This window comes from Danio rerio, chromosome 4 (assembly GCF_052040795.2).
Source record: "Danio rerio strain M-AB ecotype USA chromosome 4, GRCz13ab, whole genome shotgun sequence".
Lineage (NCBI taxonomy): Eukaryota > Metazoa > Chordata > Actinopteri > Cypriniformes > Danionidae > Danio > Danio rerio.
Window position 1 is genome coordinate 48267447 of NC_141024.2, and position 19579 is coordinate 48287025.

Genomic DNA, 19579 nt, shown 5'->3' on the forward strand with positions numbered 1-19579 from the left:
TGCATGAGCAGGTGGCCAGTGCGTTTGCTGGCCCTCCACGGTGCAGACCGTACAAGACAGCCCTATAAAAAAAAAGACTATAAATACTTGAAGCAGCACTAGCCTATTGGTTTTCGTAGTGTAGTGTTTATCATGTTTGCATTACACGCTAAAGGTCTCCTGTTCGAAACTGGGCGGAAGCATACAATTAGCGGACACTTTTGTCCAAAGCGACATACAATAGTGGAGGTATTCAACAAGACGAGGCAATGCATACGAAAAAGGGCTATTTATCCCAAGTAATTTGTTTGTGCTCAGAGAATTTAGTGCTGGGGTAGGAGTTTCGTTTTCTTTAGGGAGAGGGATAATCCCCTTGGGTTCGGGTGTGCTCTGAAGAGATGGGTGTTAGCTGTCGTTTGAAGGATACCAGTGTATCCCTAATCCGAGTGGGAATGGGAAGGTGATTCCACCAGCGTAGAACATTGAATGAACACATTGTGGAAAGTGACTTTCAGTCTCTCTGCGATGGCACCACAAGACAGTGCTCTCACCTTAACCGGAGGCTCCTGTGGTTATCACGATGGCTTTACAAGCGGAGGGTTTCCTGCTAGAAACTGGGCGGAAACATTCAGATTTGCTTTTACGCACATTCTCAATCGGCTCTCTGCTCCCTGGATGATCCACGATACTAGGGCGTGGATCTGTCAAATGTCATGATTTGACGTTGTACGAGGATTTGATGAAAAAATGCCTCTGCAAACCTTAAAATTCAACGCCATCCCAGAACAATTCTTTTGATCCTCTTTCGGTGCACTTGCATTAAAGCCCGTGTGATGCGGCACCTTGTCAGTGTTACTGTATCATTCGGACATGGGGGCAGAGAGTTGAAGACTTCAGCCTGAACGCACAGCCGCAGGTTCGGTTTGTCAGAAGTGGGATTCGAACCCACGCCTCCAGGGGAGACTGCGACCTGAACGCAGCGCCTTAGACCGCTCGGCCATCCTGACATGCGAACTTGGCAGGAGCTGTCTCCTGGGAGCCACACCGCAGTACCGTGACATGGAAACTGGCGTTTCACAGCTTGCCCAGCTCCGGCTGTCCAGCTCATTGGCGCAGCAGGCAGCTAAGCTGTGCTCGCCTCCTGGGGCTGCGCCTAGTTTCAATAGCCAACACTTGACAGCTGTCATTGCTTACGGCCACACCACCCTGAGGGCGCTATAGAGCAAACAGGCCCTAAGTGAGTTGGCAGCAGTAAGGAGAGAAAGGCTCTCCCCATTTTGTTTGTCTACCTTTTTGTTTATTGACCTTGAGTGTTTTTGTTTGTTTCTTTTGTTTTTGTCTTTAAAAACCACCTAACAGCAGCATTTTGCTGACTGAAGGGTGGTTATGTAGTGTGTTTTATTTTTAATCATGGACAGATTCCCCGGCAACGACATGGAAATGGAGGGACTTGCACGAAAGGATAAAGAAAATGGGCTGGATAATAGACGAAGAGATAAAGAAAATGGACTTGACAACAGACAAAGAGATGAATTAAATGAAGAGTCCGGCCAACGAAGAGGTGAAAAAGGTAAGGATAAGCAAGAGATACAAAGAAGAGTATGCACAAAGGAAGCAACAGTAACTGTAGAAGTAGAAAATGTAAAAGATGCAAGAAGATTTGATATAATCAAAGCAGTCACGGAGCTGATTGGAGAAGGAAGAATTCTGGCGTTGAGACCCAAACAAACAAGGGAGGATCAAGTAACAGTGGAGACTGAAGATGACACCGAAATTTTAATAGACAATGGATTGACAATTCAAGGAGTGAAATCTGAAGTACGGAGGTTACAAAACAGAGACTATGTTGTTTCGTTCAAGCATCTGCCTGTTTACCTAGCTGATGAAGAAATTTTAAGCAAGCTAGAGGGATGGGGAGTTTTCCCCATATCTAAAATTAAAAGAAGATTGTATCCTGGCACAAACATAGAAGATGGAACAAGGTTTGTAAAAAACAGATTTCCAGAAGAGATGGTCTCCTTACCATACAGCACCAAAATCGAGACGGCGGAAGGGCCACAGCACTTTAGAGTCATGCACACCAATCAGGTAAAAACCTGTCGACTATGCATGAGCTCAGAAAATGTGATGAAGGAATGCCCAGAATTCAGGTGCTTCAAATGTGACGAAAGGGGACATTTCGCAAGGACCTGTACAGCTGTGTTGGGCCCGGATTGTAAATTGGCCCTAATACCTGCAGGGAGCTTGTCACGCTGAGTTGGCTTTGTCCTCTTGATTGACAAACGCGTACACCTTGTTTTATCCTTGCAGGCCTAACTTCGCTGGCGGAAGCGCTTGTGGGGTTTCTGTAGTGTAGTGGTCATCACGTTCGCCTTACACGCGAAAGGTCCTCGGTTCGAAACCGAGCAGAAACAGTGCTCTGATTTTGGCGAGAAAATAATAGCATCCACTGCGCCCCAAGCAATGATCGTCAAAAGGCACCCAATCAAAATGGGTTATCTGCTTGATCTGCCTGGAGGTTTCCGTAGTGTAGTGGTTATCACGTTCGCCTCACACGCGAAAGGTCACCAGTTTGATACTGGGCGGAAACAACCTCTGGCTTTTATGACAATTGTCAAATCATGCTTCTGTTGAGTACTGACGTTCACTGAAAACATTCTTTCTGCAGAGCGGTGTGAGGCTAGAAGTTTGAGTTCATCTCAGTGTTTACCTCCCCTCGCGGTGTCGTAAACTTGCGTAGAATCTGATTTCTTTTAGCTTTGTGTTGTGCATGAGCAGGTGGCCAGTGCGTTTGCTGGCCCTCCACGGTGCAGACCGTACAAGACAGCCCTATAAAAAAAAAGACTATAAATACTTGAAGCAGCACTAGCCTATTGGTTTTCGTAGTGTAGTGTTTATCATGTTTGCATTACACGCTAAAGGTCTCCTGTTCGAAACTGGGCGGAAGCATACAATTAGCGGACACTTTTGTCCAAAGCGACATACAATAGTGGAGGTATTCAACAAGACGAGGCAATGCATACGAAAAAGGGCTATTTATCCCAAGTAATTTGTTTGTGCTCAGAGAATTTAGTGCTGGGGTAGGAGTTTCGTTTTCTTTAGGGAGAGGGATAATCCCCTTGGGTTCGGGTGTGCTCTGAAGAGATGGGTGTTAGCTGTCGTTTGAAGGATACCAGTGTATCCCTAATCCGAGTGGGAATGGGAAGGTGATTCCACCAGCGTAGAACATTGAATGAACACATTGTGGAAAGTGACTTTCAGTCTCTCTGCGATGGCACCACAAGACAGTGCTCTCACCCTAACCGGAGGCTCCTGTGGTTATCACGATGGCTTTACAAGCGGAGGGTTTCCTGCTAGAAACTGGGCGGAAACATTCAGATTTGCTTTTACGCACATTCTCAATCGGCTCTCTGCTCCCTGGATGATCCACGATACTAGGGCGTGGATCTGTCAAATGTCATGATTTGACGTTGTACGAGGATTTGATGAAAAAATGCCTCTGCAAACCTTAAAAATCAACGCCATCCCAGAACAATTCTTTTGATCCTCTTCCGGTGCACTTGCATTAAAGCCCGTGTGATGCGGCACCTTGTCAGTGTTACTGTATCATTCGGACATGGGGGCAGAGAGTTGAAGACTTCAGCCTGAACGCACAGCCGCAGGTTCGGTTTGTCAGAAGTGGGATTCGAACCTCCAGGGGAGACTGCGACCTGAACGCAGCGCCTTAGACCGCTCGGCCATCCTGACATGCGAACTTGGCAGGAGCTGTCTCCTGGGAGCCACACCGCAGTACCGTGACATGGAAACTGGCGTTTCACAGCTTGCCCAGCTCCGGCTGTCCAGCTCATTGGCGCAGCAGGCAGCTAAGCTGTGCTCGCCTCCTGGGGCTGCGCCTAGTTTCAATAGCCAACACTTGACAGCTGTCATTGCTTACGGCCACACCACCCTGAGGGCGCTATAGAGCAAACAGGCCCTAAGTGAGTTGGCAGCAGTAAGGAGAGAAAGGCTCTCCCCATTTTGTTTGTCTACCTTTTTGTTTATTGACCTTGAGTGTTTTTGTTTGTTTCTTTTGTTTTTGTCTTTAAAAACCACCTAACAGCAGCATTTTGCTGACTGAAGGGTGGTTATGTAGTGTGTTTTATTTTTAATCATGGACAGATTCCCCGGCAACGACATGGAAATGGAGGGACTTGCACGAAAGGATAAAGAAAATGGGCTGGATAATAGACGAAGAGATAAAGAAAATGGACTTGACAACAGACAAAGAGATAAATTAAATGAAGAGCCCGGCCAACGAAGAGGTGAAAAAGGTAAGGATAAGCAAGAGATACAAAGAAGAGTATGCACAAAGGAAGCAACAGTAACTGTAGAAGTAGAAAATGTAAAAGATGCAAGAAGATTTGATATAACCAAAGCAGTCACGGAGCTCATTGGAGAAGGAAGAATGCTGGCGTTGAGACCCAAACAAACAAGGGAGGATCAAGTAACAGTGGGGACACTTTTGTCCAAAGCGACATACAATAGTGGAGGTATTCAACAAGACGAGGCAATGCATACGAAAAAGGGCTATTTATCCCAAGTAATTTGTTTGTGCTCAGAGAATTTAGTGCTGGAGTAGGAGTTTCGTTTTCTTTAGGGAGAGGGATATTCCCCTTGGGTTCGGGTGTGCTCTGAAGAGATGGGTGTTAGCTGTCGTTTGAAGGATACCAGTGTATCCCTAATCCGAGTGGGAATGGGAAGGTGATTCCACCAGCGTAGAACATTGAATGAACACATTGTGGAAAGTGACTTTCAGTCTCTCTGCGATGGCACCACAAGACAGTGCTCTCACCCTAACCGGAGGCTCCTGTGGTTATCACGATGGCTTTACAAGCGGAGGGTCTCCTGTTAGAAACTGGGCGGAAACATTCAGATTTGCTTTTACGCACATTCTCAATCGGCTCTCTGCTCCCTGGATGATCCACAATACTAGGGCGTGGATCTGTCAAATGTCATGATTTGACGTTGTACGAGGATTTGACGAAAAAATGCCTCTGCAAACCCTAAAACTCAACGCCATCCCAGAACAATTCTTTTGATCCTCTTTCAGTGCACTTGATGCGGCGCCTTGTCAGTGTTACTGTATCATTCGGACATGGGGGCAGAGAGTTAAAGACTTCAGCCTGAATGCACTGCCACAGGTCCGGTTTGTCAGAAGTGGGATTCGAACCCACGCCTCCAGGGGAGACTGCGACCTGAACGCAGCATCTTAGACCGCTCGGCCATCCTGACATGCGAATTTGGGAGGAGCTGTCTCCTGGGAACCACACCGCAGTACCGTGCTTGGATTTTTTTGGGACAATGGAAAGCACAAAGGACAAATTCAATGGACTTTCGGGCAAAACAAGAGGAGAAAATAACACAGAGATGGATGGTGAAAAGCAAAGAGGAGACGACACGGGAGTACGAGAGGGAAAACAGATGGGAAACAACACAGCACGAGGAGGAGAAACAAACATGGCTAACATGGAACGACAAGAAAATCAGCAACAGGAAAGACAACATGAAAGGAGAGGAAAGAAGTACTTGAAGGAAGCAACTGTAATACTAAACGTGGACAAAGTAAAAGAGGTGAGAGTTTCAGACATTATTAAGGCGTTAACAGAAAAATGTGGACATGGGAGAATTTTGGCAATAAGACCGAGAAAGGACAAAGAATGTGAAATAACTTTAGAAGAGGAAGAAACTTGTGACAAACTGATTGATGGACTAACAATAAATGAAGAGAACTGTGAAGTTAAAATGTCACAAAACAGAGACTACGTTGTCTTCTTTATGCACTTGCCTGTTTATCTGAAGGATAGTTTAATATTAGAAAAATTGGATGGATGGGGTGTTAGCCCCTTATCAAAAATTAAAAGGAGGACTTATCCGGGCACTGAGATTGAGGATGGGACAAGGTTCATAAAGACACAGTTTCCCAAGGAGGTGGCTTCGCTTCCATATAGCATGAAGTTTGAAACGGCAGAAGGACCACAATATTTCCGGGTGATGCACAGCCACCAAGTTAAGACTTGTAGGCTGTGTATGAGCCCGGAGCATGTGATGAAAGACTGCCCAGACTTTAGGTGCTTTAAGTGCGAAGAAAGAGGACATTTTGCAAGAAACTGTGATGCAATTAAATGCCCAGAATGCCTCCAAATTTTAGCAAAATGTGAATGTTGGATGGAGGCAGAGAAAGGAGAAGAGAGAAACCAGATAAGCAGGCAAGTGCATTAAGTAAACAATGTAGAACAAAATGAAGGAGAAGAACAAGCAGGAGATTTACAACTAAAAGACTTACTGAAAGAGATATAAAATAGAAAAGAAATTCAAGAGGATAAGAAAATGCATAAGAGGAATAATGAAGATGACATTTTTTGTGAAGAAAGACATGAAAAAGAGAGAGGAAAAATGCAAAATGAAGCAAATGAAAGACTGATATTGGAAGAAAGGGAGAGGCAAACGCTTTTCAAAGAAAAGGAAAAAAGAGAAGAAGAGGATAATGAAAACAGAAATGGAAACAATGGACAACTCTCAGATGTGTGGAGACAATGAGGTGAAGACTGGACAAAGAAATGAAGAAAAAAGTAATGAAATTGGAAGCGAAGAAGAAATTAAAATGGACAGAGAGGAGAACAATTCGAAGAAAGACATTAAAGATTAAACCTAATCTAGAAAGTACAAAGAGAAAATTGACTACAAGAATGAAAAACATGAACAGATATGAAGTGTTAAAGGAAATGAAGGGAGATGATGAGTAATAATGATTTTTAGGTTTTTAATTTTATTTTTTATTTCTTTTAATGGTTTTAAAATGTGTATCTTTTAATGCAAGAGGTATGATGGAAAAAGGGAAATTTGAGAAAATAAGAGAAAAATGTAAAAATAAGGACATGATAATATTACAAGAAACAAACTGGAAAGATTATGTAATGGAAGATTTTAAAAAGAAGTAGGAGGGGGATATCTTATATAAAAATGGTGATGGCAAATCTGGAAGAGGGGTGGCATTTTTAATAAAAAAAGATGTTTTTAATATTAAAAAAATCGTGTATAAAGACAACAATGGAAAGTGTTTAGTGATAGAAGTAAACTATGAAGGACAAGAAATGATTATAGCCAATATACATGCACCAATGGAAGAGAAAGATAAAAAAGAGTTTTTTAAGATTTTAAATAAGGTAATTGAGAGATATAAAAAAATAATAATGGTAGGAGATTTTAATACAGTTTTTAATAAACAAGACATGGCAGATGGAATGGTTTTTAAATCTGACACAGCAAGGAAAGAACTAAAGGAGCTAATAAAATAAAATAATTTAATAGACATATGGAGGGAAAATAACAAAGAAAAAAGAGAGTTTTCAAGAAGACAAATAGTTGGAGATTTTATATGTCAAACAAGAATAGATTTTATTTTATGTACTAGGAATATTGAGAATTTTATAGAAAACATACAGTATGAAGAGAACAGTTTTAGTGATCATAAGCTCTTGCATTTTAAAGTGAATGTAGATAACATACAAAAACGACCAGGAACTTGGATTTTAAACACAACCATTTTAAAAAATGAAGATTATGTTCAAAAAGTCAAAGAAATAATAGAGAAAGAAAAAGAAAATAGAATGTATGATGAAGATAAAAGGATATGGTGGGAAAACACAAAATATCAAATAAGAAAATACACAATCAAATATTGCGCAGTACTACAAAGATGTAAAAAGTATACAGAAAAAGAAGTTAAAAGATCCTTAGAAAAAGAATTAAACAAAGAAAATAAAGATATTGAAAAAATCAAAGAAATAGAGCAAAAATTAAGAGATTAGAAGAAGACAAATATAAGGGGGCAATGTTGAGGAGCAGATCTAAATACACAGTAGAAGGGGAAAAATGCACAAAATTCTTTTTTGATTTAGAGAAGCAAAGAGGTAAAGCAGGAATACTAAAGGAAATTAAAGGGAGAAATGGAAACATTGCGAAAGGAAACAGAAATACTAGAAGAAATCAAACATTTTTATGAAGATCTTTTTGAAGCAAAAGGTATTGATGAAGAAAAAGAAAAGAAGATTCTAAATTATATAAAAGTAAAACTAGAAAAAGATGACAACAAAGAATGTGACAGAGAAATAGAAGAAGAAGAGATTGAAATTGCAATAAATCAACTAAATAAAAAGAAAAGTCCAGGTATAGATGGAATAGGAAATGAATTTTATAATGTTTATAAAGATATTTTAAATGGAATACTTAAAGAAGTTTTTAAAGAAATTTTTAAATGTAAAGAGATGAATGAAAGAATGGGGATGGGATTAATGAAGTTAATATATAAAAGAAAAGGAGCAAATATGAATTACAAAATTATAGACCAATAACAATGTTAAATACAGATTTAAAGATTTTAGCAAAAGTTTTAGCGAATAGATTAAAGGAAGTAATGCCTAAATTAATTAAATCAAACCAAGCATATGCAATAAAAGGGAGAGATATAGCAGATGTAACAATGAGTATTAAAAGCACAATAGAATGTATACAAGAAAAGAAGATGAATGGGTATTAAATTAAGTTAGATTTTGAAAAGGTTCTTTTTTAAAATAAATATTTATTTGATGTACTCATAACATTTGGATTTGGAGAGAATTTTAATAATTGGATTAAAATTTTATATAAAGGGGCTTTAACAAAAGTAAAATGCAATGGTTTTTTAACAGATTGTTTTAAAATTACAAGATCAATTAGACAAGGATGTCCTCTTTCAGCGCTATTATATTCCCTAGTCGCAGAACCTTTAGGGTTAGCAATAAAACAAGAAACTACAATTAAAGGAATAAAAATAGAAGAAGAGGAGGATGAAGGAAAGATATACCATGGGTTGGGAGATTAGGAGGTCGGTCACCACTTTGTAGGATCCAGGCAGTTGGTCCAATGACAGTGTCCACTGGTGGATAAAGGTTCACTGCATGTTCGGTCTTTGATTTACTTTTAACTTAACTAATATCTGACTCCAATTTTTAGTATGAGGTGGTTTAAAATATTAATATATTTATCCTCATTTTATCTGACTCCAATTATAAATCATTGATACTACTATCTTGTTTCCTTTAACATTACTTTAGATTATGATTGATTATTCTGTTCGGTTCATTATTTTTTTATGTTATTCTCGTTCATTCGGATTCCTATAACATCCTGAGTCTTGTACCGGCCGATTATACAATCTTTTAAACACAAGTATGTCAGTCTTGGTCATTAAACAGTGGCGATTGACCGATATCCTAAAAAGGCAGAACCCTACTTACTCAGATTAGGATATTTCTTATGCGGTCCCCATAGATCTGCTACCTCCTAAATCAAACAGAGCTATTTAGTCATATAATGATCATTACTGTACCAGTCGTACTTAAACTATTAGTAACAGAGTAATCACTATACTATCCAAATATTATTATAAGTTTAATAGATGAAAGTCTATCCTCTTAACCTTTTACAGTCTAAGTATACATGAATTAATGCCAATATGTTAGTCGGATCTCTAAAAACATCGTATAACATGCCATGCTGCTCCGTCTACTGTGATTTAGTCTGTTACTAACCTGTACTGGGGCTTGTGGTGTTATGGACTTTAACATAATCTACTAGAGATAATAACACAAACTCTGTTTGAAACAATCAAAAGATAACAATTAAATAGTCAGGTAAATGAGTATTATGCCAATTCATTCAGTCAATTCATAAACGATCAATACAAGACATCAAATTATCAAAGACAAATCCAAGATTAAAAGATGCAGCCCTGACTTCAAAATATACATACCATGGAACTTCATCAAACTTAATTTGAGGCTGATCTCAAAAATATAATAATTTTTACTGACAGAATTTTAGGTGCAGGCTAGGACTGTCATACCTTCAGCATGCAGTGGGACGGTTTACTGCTGAGTGTGACATGGCAGGGAAAGAAACAGCACCTGTAAGTCTGTCAGAAACCATGGTGCTTGACAGGTAAAAAGGTGGCCATCTCAAGTTTGAAGGAAAGTCCTTTCCTCAAATGGAGTTCAAGTATTTTTTTTTATGAGCAATGGAATGTGAGATTAAATGATGGATCAGTGCAGCAGCAGCAGTAATGCAGTTGATGTGATTGTCTGTTGTGTTGAAGCAGCTGAGATGAAAGGCAGTGTTCTCAATTTACCGCTCAATCCATGTTCCTACTCTCAACTATGGTCGCGACTGAAAGGACAAGATCTCGGATACAACCGGACACATTTTACAGTGTTATGACCCGCTTGTTTGAGTCACAACATAAAAGAGAGATGAACCAACAAAATAGCCTGAATGAAAATTATTTATTATAAAATGCAACTCATAGAACAATCAAAGCAACCAACAAATGTCTAGAGATAATAATGAAGATAAAGAACTTAGGATATAATCACAACAACACTTAAACTACATGATACAAGGGATGCAAAACAAAACCATAAGGTTAAAGACTCAATGAGATGGCAGGTCTTGCCATGAAGACTCTTGAGTAGACACAGCGTCCTGGGCTAGCTAGCACAAAATTTTTTATAAACCCATTGATGAGTAATGCAGGCATCCAATCAGGATTTACCCCATACTTCAATCTGGAGTCTTGGGATTATCACAGTGTATTAATATTGTAAACTTAATACCTGTCGCTTTGCCTAAATAAAATATTTATTAAGTTTGTATTCTACTTAAAAAAGTTAATATAGTAAACTAGAAATAATCTTGAACTTAAGAGTGAAGAAACTTTACTAATTAAACCTGCAACACAGGACAATTGAAAGGGCATTCTAAACTTGAGGCCCTGGTATACAGCAAACTAACCATCCTGGAGCTCCACCCTCTTTGATGTGCAGTGTCTTCCCAGTGATTTCTTTCTCATTCAGGGAGTCAGACAGAAAACATCATCCAAAACAACACTAGCTACATGAATATACTGGAGAGTACAGATGTATCCGCACCTGTACTATCACTTGCAAAGTGATTTTAAGCTGCAGAGGTGCTGTTTGCCAGATGTTTGTGAAACTGTTCTTCTCTCAGCCGCCATCAATGTGTTTATGGTAAATGCAAGGAACGCAACACATTTACAACCCCACATATGGCAGTGTAGGAGTGTTGGAAAACAGTTTATCGTCACTCAGCCTTTTCAAACATTATTCAGACATGAAACATCCTGTGCACATGAGAAAATGTTTTACTGCATTCATGTCATGTGTGCAACTTTTTGTCCATGTGTTTCTTAAGCTGCGCCGAATGAGCGAAACTCTGTAGACACTGATCAGATCTGTACGGTTTCTCTCCAGTGTGAATCCTCTTTTGTGTTTTCAGATGTGGAAACTGATTAAACCTCTTGTCACACTGTGAACACTTGTACGGTCTCTCCAGTGTGAAACGTCTGGTGCAGTTTCAATTTTGTATTAAAAGTCTTCACACACTTAAAGCACATATACTTTTTCACACCATTGTGGATCTTCATGTGTTCATTAAGGTTTGTTGATCGGTTGAAACTCTTCCCACACTGAGTGCATTTAATGGTTTATCTCCAGTGTGGGTCTTCATGTGTCTATTAAGGTCTGAGGAGTTTCTGAAACTCATCTCACACCGAAGATGCGGTCACACTAGCGTTTAAGCACGTGAAATTCTGTTGTATGGCGCTGTGAAAAAGGGCGGGATTAAACAAGATGATTAGACATAAAAAAAAAATAAGCGATTGGTCCATATTTTACATTTTTATCCAGAGAGGTCATGTTTTGATCTTTGATTGGTCTCACACAGTCAAGTGATGCGATTTTGCAGGTCAGAGTTCACCAAGCTTGAACTTTGCAACTCAGTGAACTGCAAAACTTGATGCACAAACTTGGTTTCCGGTCTGACGCATTCCCGTGCTTATGAATGGAAATCCATGGGGAGAAAAGTCCAATGTGACCGCGGCTTAAGTGCAAGTTTCTTTCAAGTGTGGCTCATAATGTGTAGATAAAGGGATGATGAGCGGATGAAACTCTTCCTTCACTGAGTGCAAGTGAATGGTTTCTCTCTAGTGTGAATCCTCATGTGTTCATTAAGGTGTGATGAATAGTTATAGGTCTTTCCACACTGGGTGCAAGTAAAGGGTTTCTCTCTAGTGTGGATCTTCTTGTGATTATAAAGGGATGATGATTGTTTGAAACTCTTCCCACACTGAATGCATGTGAATGGTTTCTCTCCAGTGTGGATCCTCATGTGTTCATTAAGGGATGATGATTGGCTAAATCTCTTCCCACAATGCGTGCATGTGAATGGGTTCTCTCCAGTGTGGATCCTCATGTGAATCTTAAGACCGAAATTTCTTCCAAAACTCTTCCCACACTGAGTGCATGTGAATGGTTTCTTTCTGCTATGAATCATCATGTGTTCATTAAGGTGTGATGATCGGCTGAAACTCTTCCCACACTGAGTGCATGTGAATGGTTTCTCTCTAGTGTGGATCCTCATGTGTTGATTAAGGTGTGATGATTGGCTAAAACTCTTCCCACAATGTGTGCATGTGAATGGTTTCTCTCCAGTGTGGATCATCATGTGAATCTTAAGACCGAAATTTCTTCCAAAACTCCTCCCACAATGAGTGCATGTGAATGGTTTCTCTCTAGTGTGGATCATCATGTGAATCTTAAGATAGCCTTTTCTTCCAAAACTCTTTCCACACTGAGTGCAGGTGAAACTATTTTTGTCTCCCCTTTTCAAAATACCATCAGTCTGTAAATGAGTTTTTTCCTCAATTTTGACATGATGTTCCTCCTCTTTACTCTCCTCATTCTCTTCAATTAGGTCTGAAATAAATAAAACATGTTTTCATTAAGTCTTAAAAACTCTCATCAAAAGCGGAAAAGTGAAAAGACACTGGAAACATTGGCTACACACACTGCAATTTTGATGCACATTAAATGTAAAATAAACCAGATCATATTTTGTTTGGTCCATTAACGTGTGCACATTTAAGCAGATTCATGTCATCTTTATTTATCTAGTGCTTTTACAATGCAAATGGTGTCAAAGCCACTTAACATAGAAGTTATAGTAAATTGAAACCGCGTCAGTCCAGTTTTCAGAGTTTCTAACATAATTGATCATAAAAGTAATTTTGGTCTTATTAATAAGACACAGATTTGAAAGCTCTAAATGGAATTTTTATTTGTTTATATTTATCATTACAACAAAATGTTTTTTCTAAAATGTGTAAAGCAGACAGGGAACCGGGCCGGAGTGGGACTCCTTTTTAGCTCTGGAATTTCAAGCCTTAGACCGGCCCACCTCAGTCGACGACTGACTATATTAATAATAATATGCGGATGATCTTCTTTTTCTGTCGAATCCAGATACATGTATTCCAAAAGTTTTTACAATAATTTCAGAATTTGGAAATGCTTCTGGATACAAAGTCAATCTAGCAAAAAGTTTCCTTTTCCCTATTAATGATAGAGCACAGCAAATGTCCTTCCAATCCTTTCCATTTTCAGTAAGTCCTGATAAATTTGTATAATGAGTGTGACGCGCAAATATAAGGATTTGTTCAATAATAATTTTAAAACGACATTAGTGCCCAAGGACTTTTTAGTGCTCAAGGACACCTTACAAACAGGAGAACAAGAAAAGCAACAACCTTAAGAAGGTAGAGAAAATCGGAGACTAATAATACATAAAATAATGACAAAAGACCTGAGAACAAGTAACAAAAGAAACTCGTTCCTGTCTTTCAATAAGTGCTTATGTGCAAGTGTTGAAGAGGAGTTATTTAAGAGAACTAGGCAGCACACTCAGGGCTGCAAGATGGATTTAATTTAGTATTCTTATTATTAAAATATATCTGAAGATCAAATGACTGAGTTGGTCTTTGAGAATGAAAATCAACCTGTTTGTTCCTGCAGATCTTCCTGTTTGACTGTGAATGTTTCTTCAATCTTTACATCTTCACTCTCCTCTTTAATAAACGCCATCTTTATAACAGTGTGGAGATCAGTTGCTTCAGCAGGAGCTTTTCACTGCGTTTGGACACTTTATCCTGTTTAAAATGAACAAAACCACAAACAGAAAAAAAATAACTTCTCTTCAACACTTGCTTCAACAGTTTCTTTATATGTGAGTGATTAACAAAAATAAATCAGGTAAGTCTGAGCAAGAAACAATATCCACAAACAAATGACCTGATAAAAACTAGTCCTCCATTTCTTTTATATATAATAATGTATACTTATATTAGAATGACATTATTCTATTAAATAAATTAAACCTTCATTAAAACACTTATTACACACATTTCTGTTGTTCAAACAATAGCCCTCGATTACTGTGATTTAAATAGTACTTAGTTGTATAAAGAATTAAAATTATAGTCAACAGCAGGTATGTCATATTGGAAGAAAAACCTGAAACTTTAATCAATCGGTTTATATTTGTATAAAGTTGTGAAACAAACCTTCCTCCAGTTGAACTGCAGCGCGGAAGCGACGCAGCCTAATGACGTCATTCACCACGCCAAAATAAAAGTCTTTTTTTGTTCAGTTTTTTTTTTTTTTTGCCACTCACTGTTGCAGTCAGGACATGATAAATTTCTCCCTCGTTTTCCACTTTACACAACATATCCAAACATTTTAAAACAATTTTGAAAAACTTGTTTATTCCACTAAGTTTAAGTGTTTTTTTTTTATTATTGTTGCAAAAAAGTTTACATCACAAAACAGGGAACAATCAACATCGCAATTAAGGCATATTTACCATTAAAATATATAAAATAAATTTAATTTGTTACAACTGCAACGAAAGATCTACATCAAAAGAAAAACAAAACATTATGACAATAAATGTTTTAAAAATAAAGTACAGAGAGCTTCAGTTATTTTACTTTGGTTTCTGAAGTATTTGAAGCTTTGAGCCACTTTCTCTACCTCAGAAAGAAAACATCTAAAAGAGGGTCAGCACTTTTGATATTTACCCATTAAAATAAAGTTCACAACATCAGAGAAAGAACAATGTAAATCAGCTTTGTAAAATAAAATATCTTCTAGAACAATAGGGGGGACTGAAATCGTCTTTAATGAAAGCCAAGGATGGATGTCAAACCAGAATTTAAAAGTAATTTCACAAGAAAAACATAAGTGATCGAGTGTTTCTGGAGCAGATCTACACTTGTCAACATCAAAGTTAAATCTTTTTTGAATAAACTAATTCACAGGATATATCCTGAATACAATTCTGTAATGAGTTTCCTTAACCTTTGGTGCTACAGGATATTTAAGATAAAAGGTAAAAGCTTTGTCCTAAGGGTTTAACAACTCCTAGATGATGACACTTAAAATCACCAATGATAAGCGTTTAAATTGTTTGTAAATAAGCTTGATGTTACATTTACAATCGAAAATATCAACATTTGATATTTTAAAAAATGGAAGAAAAGTTACAAGTATACATGGGAGATCAAAACAATTACTTTGAATTATCCTAAACAAAGCAGTAGGTATAGCCTCGCAAATTTCAGTATAACCTTTATCAGTGATTTTAAATCTATATTTATTTAAAAATTCGTTATGAGATAGTAGCAGTCCATTTACATCTAACAAATCATTAATAAATATAATGCCTTTATTGTACCAGTCACTTTTAAACAATGATTTTCTGTTATTAATAACAACAGCCCAATTATTCCAAAGAGTGGATTTATGAGGGGAAAATTATGGATAAATATCATTTTCCAAAAAGGTAGTTCTTGCTTATGAAAATTAGATAGCTTCAAAGGAAGTTTTGAACAATCATAATCATATCTTAATACAAATTCAAGGCCAACATTTTTTTAAACAAATTATTTGGGATATGATACAATATTGAATAAGGCTTAGCTAAACACTCTTTTAACCCTTTAACTCTAAAAGTGCCATGAAGACATTCAAAATCGATAGCTTTCAAACCTCCATATTCATACTCTTTGACCATATGATTCTTAGGTAAATAATGTGTTTTATTTTTCCAAATAAATTTAAATAATATTGAATTTATAGATTTACCTATTTTGGGAGGAGTATATAAAGGATAAGTTAAATATATAATTTTAGATAATCCCAGTCAAAAGAATTTCACCCAATATGGAAAGGTCTCTAGCTAGACAATGATTTAGGGATTTTTCCATCCCTTCCATTTTAATATTAACATTTGCACATTCTCTATTAACAGAATTTTTGAAGATGGTAACTCCCAAGTATTTAACTTGTTCTTTTACTTGAATACCCTCTAATTCTCTTAAAGTACAATTCTGAATAGTTAATATTCCACATTTTCTTAGGTTTAAGGTGAATTCAGAAGCTTTAGGAAACAGAAATTTTGACAAGAGCTAAAGGGAGCATCTCCCTATTCTTAAGAATTAATAGAGTGTCATCAGCAAACTGACTTAAACTAAAAGTCCTACCAGGTATATCAATACCTAAAGTGTACTCTGAATTTTTTAAATATAATGACATAAGTTCAACAGCTATATTAAAAAGAAAAGGTGAGATGGGACATCCTTGATGGATTCCTCTTTTGATGTAAACTCTAGGAGATGATCCTGAATTCAGGGATTTACTACTGAATATATCAGTATAGAACATGGAAATTACCCTACAAAAGCTCGGACCAAACCCAAAAGTTTCTAAAGACTTTCTAAAGACAAAAAAAGGATGCTCAAGGGTATCAAATGTCTTGAAAAAGTCTAGAAATAGAAATAAACTTGTCTGAGGAATTAAATACCTATAATCGAGCATATCAACTATCAGTCTGATATGATTGTGAATACTTCTCCCTTTAATGAAAGCTGATTGTGTTTCATTTATTATCTCGCCTATACCTTTTATGAGTCTATTGGCAAATACATGAGAGAGCAATTTAAAATCATTGGACAAAAGAGTTATGGGTCTCCAATTGTCTAAAAATAATTGGTCTTTGCTTGGCTTTGGAACTAAATGATTAAACCCTGCTTCATAGAAGTCGATAGTTCTTTTTCTCTATACTTTCCTTAAGTGCTTCAAAAACTAAAAACTTATCTCTGGCCAAAAATGTTTATAAATCTCAACTGTGATTTCATCTGTTCCTGGGGATTTTCCATTGAACATTTTAGAAATAGCAACATCAAGTTCAGAGATAACAATGTCAGATTCCATCATTTCACGGAAGCTGTCATCTATAATAGAAACTTTATCTTTTAAAAAGGAAAAGAAAAAGTCACAATCACTCTCATTAAATTTTGATTTACATAATAATATGAATAGATGTGATCATCAATCAAAGTTTTCTCTTCACTTAAATTGTTATTTATGCTAAGTTTATCAATAGTTTTTGAAGATTGCCTATGCTTTACTAAATAAAATAAAAATATATGAAGAATTTTTCTCCCCCTCCTCTATCCATTTCACTCTAGATCATAAAGCTCCTTTAGCTTTCTCTGTATAGTAGTCATCCAACTCTGATGGCAAAATACGAAGTTCATTTTGTTCTATATCTCCAAGAAAATCTTTTTCACCACGGTCATTTAATCTAGATAAACTGTTAACTGTCTTTTTTTCCTAACAGAGGAAAACAATAGCTCATTACAGCAGAGTCATTTTTAACCTGATTCATTTTCAATTTGAGAAAAGCATGTGGCAAAAGAAAAAAATAACCAAACAGCAAATAGGGAGAAAAGCATTAGCCAAATGCTTATTTAAAAAGCTGTTTAAAATGTGTTTTGTGAGTTATTAATAAAATTTTTACTGTTTGATTAATCAGCCTTTAAAACATGGATTAAATAATAATACAGTAATAAAAGTGTCTATTTATTTATAGATTTAAAATGTATTTGTAATGCATTGTTTTATTGATAATTAAATGACATTTAAAAACATTTAAATTGTGATTTATTCATGTACATTTTTATGCTGGTCGAAGCAGTGGCGCAGTAGGTTGTGCTGTCCTCTCACAGCAAGAAGGTCGCTGGTTCGAGCCTCGGTTCAGTTGGCGTTTCTGTGTGAAGTTTGCATGTTCTCCCTGCATTCGTGTGGGTTTCCTCCGGGTGCTCCGGTTTCCCCCACAGTCCAAAGACATACGGTACAGGTGAATTGGATAGGCTAAATTGTCCATAGTGTATGAGTGTGTGTGTAAATGTGTGTGTGGGTGTTTACCAGAGACGGGTTGCAGCTGGAAGGGCATCCGCTGCGTAAAAACTTGCTGGATAAGTTGGCGGTTCATTCTGCTGTGGCGACCCCAGATTAATAAAGGGACTAAGCCGACAAGAAAATAAAGACATTTTTATGCTTCAATAATTAAATTGATCATTTGAGTCTTTGATTTTCTAACTAGCACTCTTGTACGGTGGCCGGGAAGTGCAAAACAACAATACAAAGTTTGAAACACCTTTACAAAGCTCGAGACAAATTTACATTTTGAAAAACATTTTTACTTATCATCAGACACAATTACATAGGAAAAACAATTTTACCAAGAACAAAACAAATTTACATTTTAGAAAACAAATTAACAAGACGCAAAACACTTTTACAAATCCCGAAACAAATTTACAATTACATATTCCCTACGGAAAGGAAATGTACCACACCTCGCGAACGCTCACGCTCAATCTGCCCAGTTGGTGGAATGAACTCCCTAACTGCATCAGAACAACAGAGTCACTCGCTACTTTCAAGAAACGACTAAAAACCCAACTATTTAGTCTCCACTACACTTCCTAATCTGCAATTGCCTCTCAGAATATCACACTAACTGTACAAAAAAAATAAATAAATAAATAATACTACTAATACTTCCCTTCTTAGACTTTACAGACCTGAAACTTGCCTATAGCACTTATTCATTGTTGCTCTTGGTTGTGTAAATTGCTTCCTTGTCCTCATTTGTAAGTCGCTTTGGATAAAAGCGTCTGCTAAATGACTAAATGTAAATGTAAATGACCCCGGAAGTGACGTAGAATGTACCACACACTAGTAGTGAACTGAAATGTAACACACACACTGGAAAATATCAATAATATCCAGCTCGTGTGTGACTTTGTAGACAGGTTTCCACAAGTCTACAACTATAAAAATCATGGTTTGACTAACTGCGATAAAACATATTAGAGCTATTCTAAGACAATATCAGCGAGAGAGTGCATAGGAACATGTAAATGCAAGTACATGGAAACAATTCAAGCACGGCACATGTTGACTGATAAGATACCAAAACCGATCTCAAGTCGTACAGAGGTTTATGCCATGTAGACTTGACTTTATGTTAACGATTACAGTGTACGAGTGGATCTCGTAAAAATATTGAACACATTGATGCAGCATGTCTGGTGTTTCCGTCTGTTCCGCGTCCTTTATAAACTCTAAACACCGACCACACGCAAAGCAAAACCGTGTTAAGCTGCTCATTTGTTTGCCATAAAACGGGCAAAACAACCCTCGACCGCTGTCCATGTTCAGTCACCATAAACTTTGTTTACGCCATGTACTCCACAGCACGAATTTACCGCGCTCACCAGCAACAACAACAACTTTCCCCCGCATCACTACCAGTGTGTGGT

At 37.4% G+C, this 19579-nt stretch overlaps 2 protein-coding genes and 2 non-coding genes across 4 annotated transcripts in view; 1 reads left to right on the plus strand and 3 right to left on the minus strand.

The window, feature by feature from the left end:
* LOC141381647 (uncharacterized) overlaps positions 1-19579 on the minus strand; it is a 751802-nt gene that overhangs the window by 573530 nt on the left and 158693 nt on the right. The gene's annotated exons all lie outside the window — the stretch shown is intronic.
* Positions 904-986, minus strand: trnal-cag (transfer RNA leucine (anticodon CAG)). The gene has a single exon. It is a non-coding gene; the product is annotated as a tRNA-Leu (tRNA).
* trnav-uac (transfer RNA valine (anticodon UAC)) lies at positions 2321-2393 on the plus strand. The gene has a single exon. It is a non-coding gene; the product is annotated as a tRNA-Val (tRNA).
* LOC110437814 (uncharacterized) lies at positions 10319-14510 on the minus strand. The gene is made up of 3 exons (XM_087249361.1): positions 14471-14510; positions 13907-14056; positions 10319-12827 (listed from the first exon to the last, which is right to left on the minus strand). Exons 2-3 carry the CDS (start codon positions 13989-13991, stop codon positions 12028-12030), a joined length of 885 nt encoding a protein of 294 aa, XP_087105487.1. The 5' UTR covers positions 13992-14056; positions 14471-14510; the 3' UTR covers positions 10319-12027.

Coding starts and splice junctions, on each gene's coding strand:
- LOC110437814 (XM_087249361.1), bottom strand. CDS start 13,991: ATGGCGTTTATTAAAGAGGAGAGTGAAGATGTAAAGATTGAAGAAACA. Junction 12,828..13,906: donor AGATCTGCAGGAACAAACAG/GTTGATTTTCAT, acceptor TATTTATTTCAG/ACCTAATTGAAGAGAATGAG.